Genomic DNA, 17,248 nt, shown 5'->3' on the forward strand with positions numbered 1-17,248 from the left:
TAGTAATAATAATAATAATAATAATTTAGTAATTATAAAATAATTAATAATAATAATTATTATTATTAATATTGTTGTTGTTGTTGTTATCATTATTATCACAGTTATAAATTAATATTTGTTTAAATTATTTGTTTGAATTGTTTCTCCTTTACCTTTTCATTAGGAGACACATTAGAGGGAATCTGTGGTTGCTCATTCTCTGTTAGCCAGTTCCTGCGAGCGAGCTCTTCCCACTCTGCCTGCATCTTATCCCAAAACTCTGTGTCTGACTGAAAGGGATTTAATAAATGAGACAGAAAAAATAGCTATGCTGTAAAAAATTGCTTATAAAAATAAGAAATAAATGTTGGCATTATGTTATGTATGAAAACAGTTCTTCTAAAATATAAAAATGTTTTACAAGGTTTTATAAATTTTTTTTTATTTTACTAATTGTATATTATTCATCTCAGTATCTTAAGTAACTGAGTAAACCTTTTAAATGTACTACAAAAATCAATATTAGCTGAGTAACAGTGGATATAATCAATAATGAGCAGAAAACGCCTTACACATTTCCTCTTCAGCAAAGCCAAACTGTAATTCTCTTAAAAGATTTCATTTAAAAACCTTTGGAAATGGTACAGTGATGCATTTCCTGTAACTCGGCCGGTAAAGCAGGCCGTTTGCAACATCAGCGTCATGGTTTTGATTATAGAGATAGATATAGAATAAAGTGTCTGTTAAATGAACATATGTAAACATTATGCTGACGTTACACTTCCAAACACTTTAAAGATACTGAAATACCAATTTGTGCAAATTCATTCATTTACAGAACTTTCATTTAGTCAACTAGAAAGCTCATATATATGCAACCAGCCACCAAAACTGTTACAGTTTTAGTTTGCTGTAGTTTCAGTTTTGTTGTTTTTGTTCTTTTTCTCACAGTGTCCAGAAGAGCACTTCATGGCAATGTGTTTTCTACCTCTGCAATATCAAGCTCTGGGTAAATCTTAGTCTTTAGTCGAGTCTCTGCAGGTTTGCCTCAAATCTGTATCAACATGCCTCTGAACTCTCTCTGCTCTGCAATCTGAATAATGAATCACTGTGCATGAATATTGATGGCAAGAGGAGACTTAGCCACGCAAGCAATCATTCAGCTCTCAGCCATCTAAGACATTTGGAAATCTCATTTAAGGGTTTGATTAATCAAAAAAATTACTTGCTCATAGCATTAGTCAGCGAACTGAGTGCACCGAAACACTTTGATTTGATGCAGATGGACAAAATGCTTGAAAATTATTTTGAAATGTTAAAAACACTAATTTGCCTTTACTTGAAAGCCTGTTACTCAAAACCTCACACATCACTGTCATGTTATAAAATCAGAAATGGCAGGAGCATTTGTTGAAGTCATCTACCAATCGATACAGGTCACGAGTTCCAGTATTCCTTCATTACGGCTCATATTCACTTGAAAAGCACTGCTGTAAGAGAGCTATCTGCTTTTCAAAAGCCTTTGTGGCATGATTCCCTCAGAGATTGTATTTATGATGAGGGTTTTCAGAGAATGTTGTGCGACTGAAAGTTGATGAGATGTTATTTTGTTCAATGACACATCTTTTGTTGAGAAGATAAATGGCCCTCCGTGTTTTATGATGGGCAACGGCTTCACTAAGTGGCCAATTACTGTAATTGGATGACCCACCCCTTCTTTCCCCCCAACAGCTCAGCACAGAGAGAGTCCAACTAGTCAAAGGTCAAAGTTGAAGACTCATTATCTCTCATCCAGAGAAAGACTGCTTGACTGAACTTTTTAATAGCCAGAATATTTGCGTTGAGGACATACCAGAAGATCCAGGCCACTTTTTCAATATATTGAAAATAAATGAGGACTTGGGCTGTCAAACTCCAAAACGACAACAAAGCACCATAAAAACAAAAAGCTATTACTATTTAAAATATATGTATTTTTTTGATATTGAAATGAAGCTGAAATAAATTGTAAATATTTGTGATTATTTGTTTTGCTTGTGATTGCATTGTGATTGGATAATACGTCAAGCGTGTGTGACGGAAATGTTACGCCATGGCAGTGGCCGCAACAATACTACAGCGAGAATAAAAGTTATGCCTTCTTTCTTTGCGTAAACATTTGGGCGGTGTTATGCACATCTTCCTACACAGTGAGGTAGATATGTGGGGGCGTGTTTGAATAATGTTTAGGTTTAGGAAGATGTGGACGAGTCTTAACTTTTATAAAGGGTATCTCTTTGGGTTTGAGACTTTAATAATAATAATAATTCATTACATTTATATAGCGCTTTTCTGCTTTTTCTAAGCACTCAAAGCGCTCTACATTGTGAGGAGTTGTGTCTCCTCGTCCACCACCAGTGTGCAGCATCCACCTGGATGATGCGACGGCAGCCATAGTGCGCCAGAACGCCCACCACACACCAGCTTACTGGTGGAGAGGAGACAGAGTGATGAAGCCAATCAATGTAAGGGGATGATTAGGAGGCCGTGATGGTCAGAGACCAATGGGGAAATTTGGCCAGGATGCCGAGGTCACACCTCTACCTAAAGACCTTTAGTCTTTGCAACTTTACGGATCTTATATATGCACAAACAGCTTGTAACGCTCCAAAGACAAAGGAAAACTAGAAATTGCATTAAGTAAATAAATTACAGCTACATAGAAAAATGTAAAAATGATAAAAGATAAATGACAAAAGTGTATAAAAATAAAATTGAAACTGAAATTAAAATTAAAATGAAAATTGAAAATCTAAAAATTAAAGCTTATTTAAAGGGCACCTATTATGCAATTTTACATGGTGTTTGGCCATAAATGTGTGTTGGCAGTGTGTGAAAACAACAACTCTACAATGATAAAAATCCACCCACTCCTCATTTTTGAATCCCCTTTAAACAAAATCAGTCTCAGGCCTGCTGTTTTGATTCTCATGCAGTGTGACATCACATTGTATAGGGCCTGGCCACAGGGTTTGATTGACAGCCCTGCATTGCTATAGTTTTCTCTGCGCTCGAGCATCTGTAATGTCAACAATGTCTCGTAAGCAATCCCTGTGCTCTGTGTTTGGATATAAGACTGAACATAAGAGTCTTCATTTTCTCCTAACATCAGAGCTGCTGAAGACACAGTGGATTACTTCAAGATTGATTTCAAGGTAATGCGCTTCAGAATCTACCTAAATACATTTATGTCTGTACAAATCATTTCATTCCAGACTGCTTTGTGAATGTCATGTTGTTATAGTGCTTAGCGTTTTAACAGTGTTTTGTGTGCATACGTTATCTAAGTATTTTTAACTGATCAGCACCACACTTGTGAGATTAGTTCGCGCCACACTGTTCGTTCGGTAGCGTGGTGGCCGATGACAGGTCAGCACAGCACGAGCTCTGTAATGTTTCGACTTCCCATATGTACTGCTGAACACCGGTACTCTTGCTCTCACTCATGTTGCTTCTACCGGCTGTTTATTGCTGTAAGTATGCAATGCAGAGAGACGTATACGCGATGCCCTCTTCTGGAGACTGGGCCGGAATATGCAGCTCATTTGCATTTAAAGCGATACACACCAAAACAGCTTTTTTTTTTAGACACACCCCAAAATTGACATTTTCCAGCTGTTGTAATTAATGATCTGTGGGGTTTTAAGCTGAAACTTCACAGACACATTCTGGGGACACCCAAGACCAATATTACATCTTGCAAAAAGTGGCATAATAGGTGTCCTTTAAAATATTAAAAAAATACTATATTGAGCACAATATATTCCAAGTCTTCTGAGCTTGATAGCTTTGTCTAAGGAACATTTCAAAATTGAAGTTGTTTTACATCGAAAATCTTTAATAGTTATTCATTTATGTAATAGTGAGGTCTGATTCATGACCCCTTTAACATTTGTTTATGCAACTGGCCCCAGATCTTCACCAGTCTTGAGAGCATTTTGAAATCTCCAGTCACAATTCAATGTAACAGCATGAAAAAGAGGGAATTCTCTTTTTGTGTTGAGTTTTGGAGTGAACGATTACTTTAGCAACTTTGGTCATCTATTTTGTGCAAAGCACCTGGTCTATTTCTAAAAATACCTGCTTCATTGAAATATATCTCACAAACTCTGAAAAAGATCCATGAAAAATAACAAGTGTCGTGTTATGACAACCCCTGAAGCTTTTACTGTCTAAGGGGCTCAGAAAAAAGCATTTCTGAACACCCCTGACATTATGTGTCATTCAAGACTGACATCTTTCCTTTAGTGTTTCCTTTTACCTCAGCTGCATTGTTCGTCCCTTGAGGGATAGTGAGATACAGCTCTATAAGCGTAATAAAGGCTGAATGTTGTAAGGAGCTCAGAAGGCCATGGCAGAGGCCTTAATGGGTACACTGAGTGCTCCAAAGGGTCTCAGTGCTCGGTCTTCCTCTTTTTCAAAAAGAGACACATAATCAAGGCCATGCTGTTCCACTGGGGTGAGAAAATCTTTTCTAATTGGTCTTTGTTTCTGAAATAGAATGCCCTTTCATTCACAAGTCTGAGACCTTTATTTCTATTTGGATTGCACACAAAAGCCAAGTAGCTAAACTCTATTGGGACATGCTTTATCCTGGAAAAATATTTCTGAATTAGTATTTTTGTGTTATTTTCCAGTAAAAAAAATTAAACATTTACATTTAGAAGCAAAACTGCGTAAGATATTACTTTTGATTTTAGAACATAATATATCTTGAATTAAGTTTATTCTTTTAAAAACATTGGCACAGATTTATTTTTCTCATTTTAGGCATACAACTAACAGGTAAAGAGTGAATGCTTATCAAATACAATTGTTAGATTGGAAAATATAACTTTACACATTCAGGCAGAACAGTATATAAGAGATATGGACCACTGTTGGAAAAAAGAAGAAAGTTGGATTGCAAATAATTATCTGAACTCTCTCAAAGACCAACTCTTTAATAGAGGAGCAAGTGAATATATTCATCTCATAATTACTAACTAAAAGAGACTAAGGGTCAGCTCATAATTAAAACCCCTAAGACATACGTGACAAACAATTAATAAGCTTGAGCGTGACAGTCATGCATACAAGTCTACAAATTCCATTGAGGCTTCTACTAAACTTTTGAACAAAAACTTCTGACAATTTAGAATATATGAGTCAATAAATCACATGTAAATTAATGCAATTCATATTTACGAATTAATATGCATCATTTTACTAACTAAATAATGCTTAAAAGACAGAAAATTATCAAGTAACTGCATTACTATACTGCTCCTTCAGTAGCTGTAACATTTTTCTCCCAAAAGCATGAACTTTCTGTCCGGAAGTTTGGTTTGTTGAGCATATTAAAAAAAAGAATTGACAAGCTGTCAAGTCCTGCTGTTAAAACCGATCCCTGTCAATTTGCATCATCTGAAACATCTCCTACATGTTAGGAGATGGAAAGGATCAGAAGACGGTTTTTGAATAACCATACATGTGCTACTGTAAATCTAAAGCCTATATGGTTAATCATACTGTTCTTATATTGTAAAACAAATGCTCTTTTTGGTTTAAAGTGAGAAGTCTTAAATGGCCAAAAGGTTCCTGGTATTATACATCATCTCATCATGAAAGATGCTGTTATTTACAGCTTAAATCCCTACATTTAACACACCTTTGTTTTATATTTGTCCCTGACCAGCACAGAGTCACCCGAAATCCTGCGTTCACCTCTCGCTGTCTGCCTGTTTCTAAATAGAGCAGCATAATTTCTGATGTATTCTGTTTCCTGCATCCCAACATCCTCCCCTAAGACTGCGGGGCGTAAAATGTATTTTCCATCTATCTTGCATCTTTATTCACTGCTCAGTAAGCAGCCCAGCCCGAAGATTCCCCATTTCAATTCATTTTAGGCTCCAAGGTATTTCTTCATTCAGGACATCAACAAATGAAAATTATTGGAAACTCCTCACTTTCCCAGAAAGTAGCTTTCTGGATAATTCAAGACTCTGTTCAGCTTATAATCATATTAAGTATATGCAGTTACTTATAGGGGCTGGAGGCAGAAGGGCAGCTCTCAGCATGCAGGCGAATGTTCCCGTAATGATCGAAATTCAAGGATGGTGCTATCGATCAACCCTCCATTTGTTCCCATTGCAGACATGAGAATCACTACTTACTGTACTCAAAGTCCCGCCCCTCTCAATCCTCTTTCAAACCGAATACCGTCTCAGTCCTATAGTTGTAATGGGCGCTGTTTTGAGAGCTATATAGGCAGTTTAACCGGTGATTCTGTGCACAGTACAAATTCAGCATTGAGTGGTTCTTCGTACTGTAAGTACTGCTCTCACTTTTAGATGTGCCCTTCCTCTTTCTCCTCCATTATTCATCTGTTCTTAAAGATCCCCCATGTTTTTGCCCTTAGCACTCTACCTCTGTAACACATGTAATACAATAGCTGGCTTCTTACAAGTGCAACAGCAGACACTCATCAGAACAACATAAACTATTAAGGAGTGAGTAGTCTTAACACAGTACTAAGTAATGCATAAGACTGAAAATTTAAAATAATAATAATAATAAATTAATTAAATGCATTTTCAAAGACTCTTATCTTAGCAAAATGCAATTTTTTTAAATATAAATTTAGGTGTTATATCAAAAAATAGTTTTTTGGTTGAATGAGAGATATTGTGTCTAGATGTTTTTTTCGCCTGAGTGACAGGCCTTGGAGTAGTTTCTTCCAATGCATCAGTGGTTGTGTTCACTGAAGCACAGGAACTGATGTTGGATAGCAGGGTCTCCAGATGAATTAGCCCATATCTAGTTTCTGTAAGCACAATACCTTCTCCTGTGCCACCTGATGCTGCACGACTGGCCTATTTTCTTCACTCATTGAGCAATGGAAAGCTATTATATGGTTCAACTTATTCCATGAGCAACGGTGATGACATTATAATCAATCAATTATTGAGGGAGGCTAATTAGGATCACATTGTACTCGTGACAGCAGGTGGTTTCCAACTCATTCAACGCCACAAAGGTGAGGCCTTATTAAAATATGAACTTTAACAAAGGGTGCACCTAAATAAGTTTCTTCAAGTTATTTTTTTAAACAATAAAATATTTTTTCCATCTCAGTTTATGGGTATAGTTCACTCAAAATGAAAATTCTGTCATCATTTACTCTCCCTCATGTTGTTCCAAAAAAACTATACGAGTTTCTTTCTTCTGTGGAACATAAACGAAGATATTTGGAATAATGTTGGTAACCAAACTGTTTTGATAGCCATTGACTTTCAATGTACAGTATGGACAAAAAAACAAAACAAAAACTTTATGATGCACAGAAGAAAGAAAGTCATACAAGTGAAGGTGAGTAAATGATTACAAAATGTATATGTTATACAGAGAAATACAAGAAAGCCATTTTAATTAACTGTATAATGGTTCTGGCTAATATGAGTACAGTGCTATATCAGCTCCAGTTCAAACATTTTTAGTATATTTACTATAGTTTATTAATACATTTCTCAGAATTCCACAGATTTTTTCCCAAACTGAAGGAGAAAAAGTGTCAAATATCAGTAGATTCCATTTGGGTCTGTGAATAAGTTGATAAGAAAAGGTAAATGCCATTTGCATCAAATGAAAGTAGTGGTAGATACGGTTTGAATCAAGTATAAATATCAACAAAGAGCGGCAGCTGCTATATAAGTGTAAATTAAACTAATATGCTATTTATACTAAAGGAAAAATGTCTGAGTAATGATGGGTGGACTTAGTGAGAAGAAAAAGCCTGTCAACAAAGTTGTCTTTTTGTACTCTGTTAATACACTATTATACACTATTACTAAATACACTATTAATGTCCATTAACTACACCCATTAAGTTTTTGATGCTTACAGATATTTTTAAAGGAGACTTTTGGCTTACCTCCACTGCTGCCTTAGCTCTCTCAAACTCTTCCTCCAGAGACTGGTTTCTGGACAGGAGTGTGCTACCCCACCTTTGGTCTTTGCTCAAACGGCCCTGTCAGACACACGCACACAGAGCAGGAGTCAGAGAGAACGTGCTCAGCCATCTCTCAGTCACTCTGACAGGAGAAAAGGCCCTGCCCTTGCCAATCCCTGATGCCAGAGGCAAGGAGAAATGCCAGCATTAGCAGCACAGGGTCTTCCTGTTTTCTTTCCTTCCTTTTCTTTCTTTCTTTCTCATTTCACTCCCTTTTGAGGTCCTGCTGTCCACGCCTAATGTTCTCACACTCAAAATGGCTCAGGACTGGTTTGTCATGCACAGCGTGCTGCCCTTACACATTTTTCTCAGTATGCAAATCTGAAAATAGCATGGCAGGAGACCTTTGCGCAGCATGAATCGTCAAATATGCACCAGTTTCAACACTGTACACCTGAAGACATGCTTAACATGCGGCAAAGCCATTAATTTTGACTACACTGCTGTGTGTGTAAACCATACAACAACAGAAAACAAGCTTATGGCAAAATAAAACAACAGTAAGATCTAAAGGGTTTTATTTTCTCAGAGTCATAAAGGCTTAATCTGGATGGGTTTCAAATTTAGAGGGTGACATATGGACATAACAAACAATAGGAGACTTTTGTTTACAATTGCTGATGGCTTAAGACACTATAAACTACCACACTGTTTTTGTTAAAGGAATAGATCATCCACAAATGAAAATTTGCTGAAAATGTACTCACCCTCCAGCCATCCAAGATGTAGATGAGTTTGTTTCCTGGTCGAAATAGTATTTGGAGAAAGTTAGCATTACTCTCTTGCTCACCAATGGATCCTCTGCAGTGAATGGGTGCCGTCAGAATGAGAGATCAAACTGTTAATCAAAGCATCACAATAATTCACAAGTAATCCACACGACTCATCAATTAAAGTGTCTTTTAAAGTGAAAAGCTTTATCATTAGGATGTTTTTAGCTTCAAAACATTGCGTCCAGCTAAAATACCTCTGTCCACATTCTTGCTTTATTCAGTAAAAAAGTTGTGCTGTCTGAATTAGGAGAGAAACATGCAGTGAAAAACAGTCCAAAACAGTAAATAAATAGGTTGGTCATTTGGATTACATGTGGATTGTTGTGATGTTTTAAATTCTCATTCTGACAACACCCATTTGCTGCAGAGGATCCATTGGTGAGCAAGTGATGTAATGCTAAATTTCTCCAAATCTGTTTTGGTGAAGAAACAAAAGTTTATATCATGGATGGCCTAAGGGTGAGTAAATTCTGAGCAAGTTATCATTTTTTGGATGAGCTATTCCTTCAGCTAGGTTATTGCTAGGGCTGTCAATCGATTAAAATGGTTAATAAAACTAATTGCCAATTAATTAATTGCATTTAATATTTCAGTATATCTTCCATCTAGCTATCTTTAAAGTGGTTCAATGGTAGAAAAATGCCTTATTACAAAAGTAATGTACTGGCCAGGGGACATGATTATTTGTGCTACTTTTTAATTGCATTAAAAAATTTTTTTATATGTACACTAAATGCACATAAAAAATTGACAGCCCTAGTTGTTGCATTTTCAGTGATAATAATGTTATGTTTTTAGTGCTCTTTAAACTTTAAAGTTGCTTGTCATTTTTATGAATAATGTAATTACAGAGTTACCCTTTAAAATTCACCCTCTGTATGTAGCTTTGTATCTTGTTCTTAGGTCTTTCTAAATGTCAAGTGCTGAGCTATCAATGGAAAACTTCCATTTCCCCAATTCAATTCTCAGCATAACAAAGCCTTCCAGGCAGACTGAATCAAAGGAATAGGATGAAGTATTTGCCACCTGCCTCATTGGATATTGATCAATTACCAAGGTTACCAAGTTAAAGGATTTCATACAGGAGGCTATAATGGAGGCCTCAAAAAGGGCAATTGGTCTTGCTTCATTGTGCTGGTGCAGCTCTGTATAATTACATTTAATGTGCCCTGTCAGACCCCGTGTCAGTGCAACAATTACCTTTAACATTACACATTCCATTTCCCCATGCCACTCATGGCCGGAAGACAATTTGAGCTTGATTGTTTTAGAACCATGCAGTTCACATATAGTGATTGCTCCATCATGACTAGTCTTAACAAATGTAAGACAAATGAATCTGTACTCCATATATAAGGTTTAGGTAAATAAGGGTCAATGACATATAAGAGTGTAAAGAAACATGAATCATTATTCTTTTAAAAATATGAGTTGGTAAACTTTTACAATAAGGTTCATTAGTTAGCATGAACTAAGACTGAACAATACTTCTACAGCATTTATTAATCTTAGTTAATGTTAATTTCAGCATTTACTAATACATTATTAAAATCTCATGTTGTGTTTAAAATGAGTTAATGCAATATAAACTAACATGAACTAACAATGAACGACTTTATTTTTATTAACTAACGTTAACAAAGATGAATAAATAGTGTAATATATGTATTGATCATTGTTTGTTCATGTTAGTTAATACATTAATGCTAACAAATTACATCTTATTGTAAAGTGTTACCAATAAGTTTTGAAGTTTTAAAATAAAATTTCAATGTAAAAAGTATTTTTTAGCAAATATTATTAATTAATAAATCTACCATTCAAAAGTTTGGGGTCAGTAAGATTTTAATATTTTTTTATTTTGAAAATTAATACTTTAATTCAGCAAGGATGGAGACTGGAGTTATGGCTGCTTTGGCATCACAGTAATCATTTCCATTTTAAAATATGTTCAAATAGAAAGGAGTTATTTTATAATGTAATAATATTTAGCATTATTACTGTTTTACTGTATTTTTCATCAAATAAATGTAGCCTGGGTGAGCATATGAGACAAAAACATTTAAAAAAATTTACCGACACCAAACGTTTGAACAGTAGTGTATTGATACATTTTTGGGGAGTCACACCTCATGACATTTTACAACCTGACTATAAACGTGATGAGCAAATCAAAGGCACTAGAGGAGACATCCACTGTTGGACACCATGCATCTGGTATAATTTCATTTATGCTTTTCCAATAGCAAACTTGAGGAATATTATACAACCTCCGGTGTTCATACTGACCAGTGGCTGGTCAATAATTAATTTAATAATTATCTAATCATGATAGATAGCAATACAACAGACCTGCATGCTTCACTGAGCGGAGAAGCGTGTAACATTTGTACCCTGTAGCACCACAACAAATGTGAAAATCCTTGCAAACTGTGACCTGCCATGAGGACGTCACTTGAGTTCATTACTTGCCATGAGGTATTGCCAAAATGGTTTGGTCTTTTTTTGTATTGAATTTGGTGGTGATGCTGTTGCCATGGTGCAAATGCATAGACCATTCAGCGATTCATACAAAGAGTGCACAGAGAGGCTTACATGTTTTCCACTAACATATAGCCTGTTGAGCTGAAAATAAAGAATTTTAGATGTTAGCACAGAATGTTCCACAATGTACTGCGTGGCTAAAAACAAAAAAAACATTCACAGGTTCAAGTTTATGGATTTACAGTAATATGATAAAACTACAACGAGTGGGACATGTGGGAAATAACATGTGAAAGTCACTGACACGTGCACAGATGATCATGACTCATAAAAAGAGTGATAAGTGTTGCTCGGTGTTGCACTTACTTGAGTTACTGGCACGGCTTCCGCCTCTACTTTATTATTGACCTCAAGGGAGTTCCTGGGGGCAGTGTCTAGCTGAGTTTTGCAATCCATTGACCTGAGGTTATATCATAAGAAATTGATGTGAAAAAAGGTATTCATATCTTTTAGATATCCAGAAAGTATGTGTTTTCATACAAATTTTTAGAGCAGCACCTTACCACACAAATTCACCAGAATTTTTTGATGAACGTCTTCTCTCAAGTTTCCATTTTCTGCTACCATTTCTCTCCGGGTGTGGGTTGAGTTCTTCCCATTTGTCCAAAGAAGATGGAACTGCTACTGTAAACAAAATGAGGCCATGTTGTTTGACAGAGATAAATTATCATACTGCAACCCAAGTAAAACACAAGCAACACCACAGTTTGAGGAATTTGCAGTATGCACATATTGAGGAGGGCAACTACATAACGATATGCAAACCTGTAATGTTCTTTTTACTGAAAAAGTACTTTCCGTTACAGAACTTGTTCAGTTAATGTAATTAAAAACAGTTTTGTTTGTGTAAACATCTGATTTCTCTTGGCTGATTTGCAAGAGTGCTTCTTAGCTTTACATCCTTTCACTTTAGCTGTCTGACACTTAATACCTGAGTCCAATGAAATCTTTTCAGGTGTGCGGGAACAGGGTATACTCTGTTCAACATCCACTTGGATTAGCTCTGTTTCATCGGGCTTCTTCCTGTACGGTGTGCCCTTAGAAGAAAGAGGGCTCTTCCTGTCTTTGCTGTGTCTTCTTTCACCAGGCTCACTCAGATCCAGCAGGTCCAGAGAGGAAGACAGTACTGGACATAGGAAGCAAAACGAAAATAAATATCTACTTTTATTTGTCTTCCTTCTCCAGAAGTGTGGGATGCATTCCCTGGCCAATGGCAAGTTTTGAGTATAAGTTACTTTAGTAAACTACTAGAGCAAATGTAAAATAAAAAGTTATGACGGTCTCAAATTGAGTGAAGGATGGTAGCTCATTTCACCACAGAGGAACTGAGAGGGTGAAGGTTCTGGAAATCAACATTATGCCTCATTATCAAGGAACTTCTATGAGCCATTTGCTCACTGACTGTAAATAGCGGGATATAATAAACGCTTAAAGGGATAGTTCACCCAGAAATGAAAATTCTGTCATTAATTACTCACCCTTATGTCTCTCCAAACCTGTAAGACCTTTGTTCATCTTTGGAACACAAATTAAGATATTTTTGATGAAATCGCAAGAACCAACGTTTGTTTACAGGAGCGAAGGAAGCAAAGTTTCCTTACTTTTGCAAAGGAAAACCAGTCTCCGCTTATATCGAAATCCTCCAACATTTTTCTTTACAAATCCTCATTTTGTACTTCTAATTCGAGACTGATGTTTTTTTTTTGCTCTCTCCTCTGCGCTGTTATGTGTTGGTTTCTGTTTAGTTCCTGTCTGACCTTATATGGTATTTCCTGCTCTCGTTTTGTTAATCTTCGTTCATTTAGATCACCTGTTTTAATCAATCATCTTGTTTGCTCCTTTGTTTCCATTCCATTACAAGTCCTCAGTTCTCCCCTTATCTTTGTCTTGGTTTAATGTTATTTCAATGGAAATTCGTGTGTTGATGACAATTATTAAAGACTCCTTTCATCTACACCTTCGTTGTGAGCCAGTTACTACAACCACGTTCCATGACTGGCGCTTCTGCATTCATCACTTCTCACTGGTGCATAAGCTATGTATACGTCCTTTGCCATCCGCCAGAAAGACACTCTCTCGTGAACGCAGTAAGCGGAAGTTACAGATTACTGTTTATAACATTTCAAATATGGATATATTTCTTACAAAAATGCATTGATTCACTACAGGAGGCCATTATTCATATTATTATTATACCCCGGAGCCGTGTGAGGCACTTTTTTATTATGGATGGATACGCTTTATTGGACTTCTTTTGGACTGTTGAACGAGAACACCCACCCACTGCCATTACAAAGCTTGGAAGAGCCAGGACATTTTTCAATATAACTCTGATTGGATTCATCTGAAAGAAGAAAGTCATATACACCTAGGATGCCTTGAGGGTGAGTAAATCATGGGCTAATTTTCATTTTTGGGTGAAATAACATTTTAATTTTATGAAGCTACAAGAATACTTTTTGACTATTTTAATGAAGTCCTTACTACCTTTCTGGGCCTTTAACATTGTAGTTGTGTTGCTGTCTATGCTTTCAGCGCATCAGTTATGATTGTCAGGAAAGTCAGGAAAAAAAAAAAAAACGTTTGACCAACTCAAACGTCATCAATAGTTGTTCATTTTTGTGATTTAGTATGACTGCATTTACACCAGAAACAAACTGTACCAGAGTTTGCATGAAGACCACTCTTTTTAGACTTGTGTACGGTTCACAGGTGCGCACCCGCGTTCAAAAAAAAAATGTTCACACTATCCAAACAAACTGAACTCTGACATCAATCAAACCCGGGAGTGCACCAATAGTGCTAGAGTGAAAGCATTAACATCCTCTCATCCCTTATCCATCTCTTGCATCTTCAACGGATTAAAAAACATTAACCTTTGGCAGCTACTGTTATAAACTGATGTGAGCTAGCGAGTTTTTGCTCAGTTTCGAATTAGCACATCAGCCAAAAGACCAGAGTTTAAAGGAACGAAAAAAACACAGAATAACACATCCTAGCTTAGTTATTGCTCTAGGCACTTATCTATCTGTGTGGTCACAGCAATAAAAGACAGCAGGCAGTTCCGACAGATCAGGGGCCAGTGTCAAATAATCTTTGATGTTGCATGTTCCTCTCCAAGAGAACAAAGAGTGTTTGATATAGTGTGTATATATACACTTCATCAAGAACACTCTCTACAGAACACTGTGTTCTGCTGCAGAGGATGGAGGTTTGAGAAGAATGTGTTCATTCAATATTCAGAGGGAATGTAGTCAGCTTTCTGATTAGGTGAGATTAAAGCATAAAACTTTTAGATGTTTGAACCCCCCCTTATACGTGAACTTTAAGAACAGACGCTCTGGACATATTCTACAGCTTCTACCCCCTTCCTGTTACCCTTCTGGCTTGCAGAACAGAGGTCTTCATAACCAGGTGGTAGACAAAATATCCATGCAGGTCAGTACTGCAGATGCCAACATTGAGGATGCTTGATCCAAGCCTTGAGGGCTTGACAGCACACCTTCTGAAATCTAGCACAAACATCAGAGCTGAAACCAGGTTACCACCACATGCTTTTGTCTCTGCCGACCACACAAAGACCATGGACATCAAATACCTCTCAAGACTTTGAGATTTTCTGAAGCCCTTTCCTTTAAACCAAGCTTACAGTGCATTAACCTCAGATATCAATGTAATCAAGAAGTTTCACAATCATTGCATTCACATGTACAATAAAACATTGATAACTGGGTCAATGACATACAAGTGTGTCTACGATAAAGAAAAGGAAGTAAAATGTTTAGGAATTTATAAAATTAATAATTAATTTGATAAAATGTTCTAGAAATGCACTCTTTGCATTCATGTTGGTTTTGAAAAACATTTATATATTTAATAATAAATAATAAAACTTTCTTTCACCTTGAAGACGTGTTTATTTTTGAATAAATTAATAGACAGAAAAAATCAAATGTAATGTTGACTCAACTATCAAAAATCTCATTATAAAAATATAAAAAAATATTTAAAACTCAAAAGCTCATTCTAAAAAAAACCTGACAAACAGACGGAAAATATGTTAACATGATATTTTAAAATCATCCACCTTTTCTCTGGTTTTGATGTCAAAATGATAAAGTAGATCATTTGTGCATAGAATAAGCTGTCAAACCACTGGTAAATGTGGTACTGAAATTGTTATAATGAGTAAAAATATATATAGATTTAGGTTTTTTCACGATCTTACACATTGTTGGCTTGTTATTGTTATTATTATTATTATTATTAATATTTATTTCAATGACTTCACAGTTTGTACTCTGTTTGTAGATGCTTAAGATGTAACACAGAAATTAAAGTTTTGTGGTTTAACATACGTCTTGCTTTGAATCTCATAAGATGTCTTAAAGAAAAATGTATAGGAGTCCTGACGCTTCGATAATATGATAGTCTGAAGATTCTGAAACCAAAGCAAGTCGTGATTTTTTTATTACTAAAATGAAAAATGAATCAAAAGCTCACTCTGGAGAATCTGCCAGAGAATAATTGAATTCAGAGGCGTTCCTTCTAAAGATTACAGCAGTTCCCATTAAAGACCCGAATATAAATTTCTATAATCAGCTCCATTCCTTTTACAGACAGGCACTGCTTGAAAAAAGCCTGGTGTTCCTCTTATCATTCCAGTTCTTCTTACATTTTCAGTTTAAGAATTTAGTTTAATTAAGCATAAAAAGTATACAATCATATTAATAAACATTATGCTAAAAATATTTAGAGTAATACCAACAAGAAACTATGACTTCAATGCAGTGTTTACCTGGCAGTTGACTGGCTTCACATTTCATGTCAGGCATACTCAACTGCACCTAGATCAATAACTAACGCTTTTACTATTTGTTTGACAGAGCGAAAATCTTTCATAGTGTGAAGTAAGTAGTTTGTGACATTTTGATTGCAGAAAGTTCTGCCTGGTAATTTCTTAACCTCAATTCACATTATGTTTAAAGGCACAGTAATTAACAGACTGCTGCTTTATTACAAGCAATTGAAAGATCCTCCAAACATAATCTGTTGGTAAATAGAATATGCTGTTTTCCACAATCAGAAAGTAAACAAGAAACTATATAGGGAGTAGGAGTGGTTGTTTTAATTGCTTTGTGGTTTAGGCAAGTGAGGGTGCAAGTGAAATAAATACAGTTTTAGTTGCTTAGCCTCGCAGTGTGAATTTCACGTAATACAGCTTTCATGCAGTAAGAGGCCACTTACTTCCTCAATTCGTAATGTGTATGTCTGCTCTGCTAATCAGTGGTGAAGATGTATATGATGCAGATGACATTTGTGAGGAATTTATTAGGTAGAAACTTAAGAATGAGCAATATCTGGTGTTAGAAGCCACCATTGATATTTGCCATATTACTGTAATATCGACTCAAACATATTACAGATTTCTATTTAATGTTGAATTTTGATTGGTTTGTTAAAGGGATAGTTTACCCAAAAATGAAAATTATGTCATCATTTACTCACCCTCAAGTAGTTCCAAACCTCTATGAATTTCTTTGTTCTGCTGAACACAAAGATATTTTGAAGAAAGTTTGTAACCAGGCTGTTTTGGGGCACCATTGCCTTCCATAATAGGAAAAAAAATAATACTATGGAAGTCAATGGTGCCCCAGAACTACTCTGTTTCCCACATTCTTCAGAATATCTTCCTTTGTGTTCAGCAGAACAAAGACATGCATACAGGTTACCTCATACAACTACTTGAGGGTGAGTAAATGATGACAGAATTTTAATTTTTGGGTGTACTATCCAATTAAGGCAACAGTTTGCTTGCCTTTTGTTTCATTAATGTACTTAATTATGTTAAGTAAATGTCTTGATTTAATTGAAAATGATCTATTTAGATTAATAATGTACTCGGTTACTGTCGTAACCT

General features: G+C 35.9%; 1 protein-coding gene across 1 annotated transcript in view; it reads right to left on the bottom strand.

Moving 5' to 3' along the window:
• Positions 1–17,248, bottom strand: part of LOC306879088 (PEX5-related protein-like) — a gene marked incomplete at both ends in the record, with an annotated part of 79,616 nt that overhangs the window by 8,009 nt on the left and 54,359 nt on the right. Inside the window, 6 exons of the mRNA XM_079431794.1 lie at positions 156–272; positions 7,934–8,029; positions 11,380–11,409; positions 11,635–11,728; positions 11,832–11,952; positions 12,260–12,454. Of these exons, the coding sequence (XP_079287920.1) occupies positions 156–272; positions 7,934–8,029; positions 11,380–11,409; positions 11,635–11,728; positions 11,832–11,952; positions 12,260–12,454 (653 nt within the window). The remainder of the gene's footprint in view (positions 1–155; positions 273–7,933; positions 8,030–11,379; positions 11,410–11,634; positions 11,729–11,831; positions 11,953–12,259; positions 12,455–17,248) is intronic.

This window comes from Barbus barbus (genome assembly GCF_936440315.1).
Source record: "Barbus barbus genome assembly, chromosome: 13".
Lineage (NCBI taxonomy): Eukaryota > Metazoa > Chordata > Actinopteri > Cypriniformes > Cyprinidae > Barbus > Barbus barbus.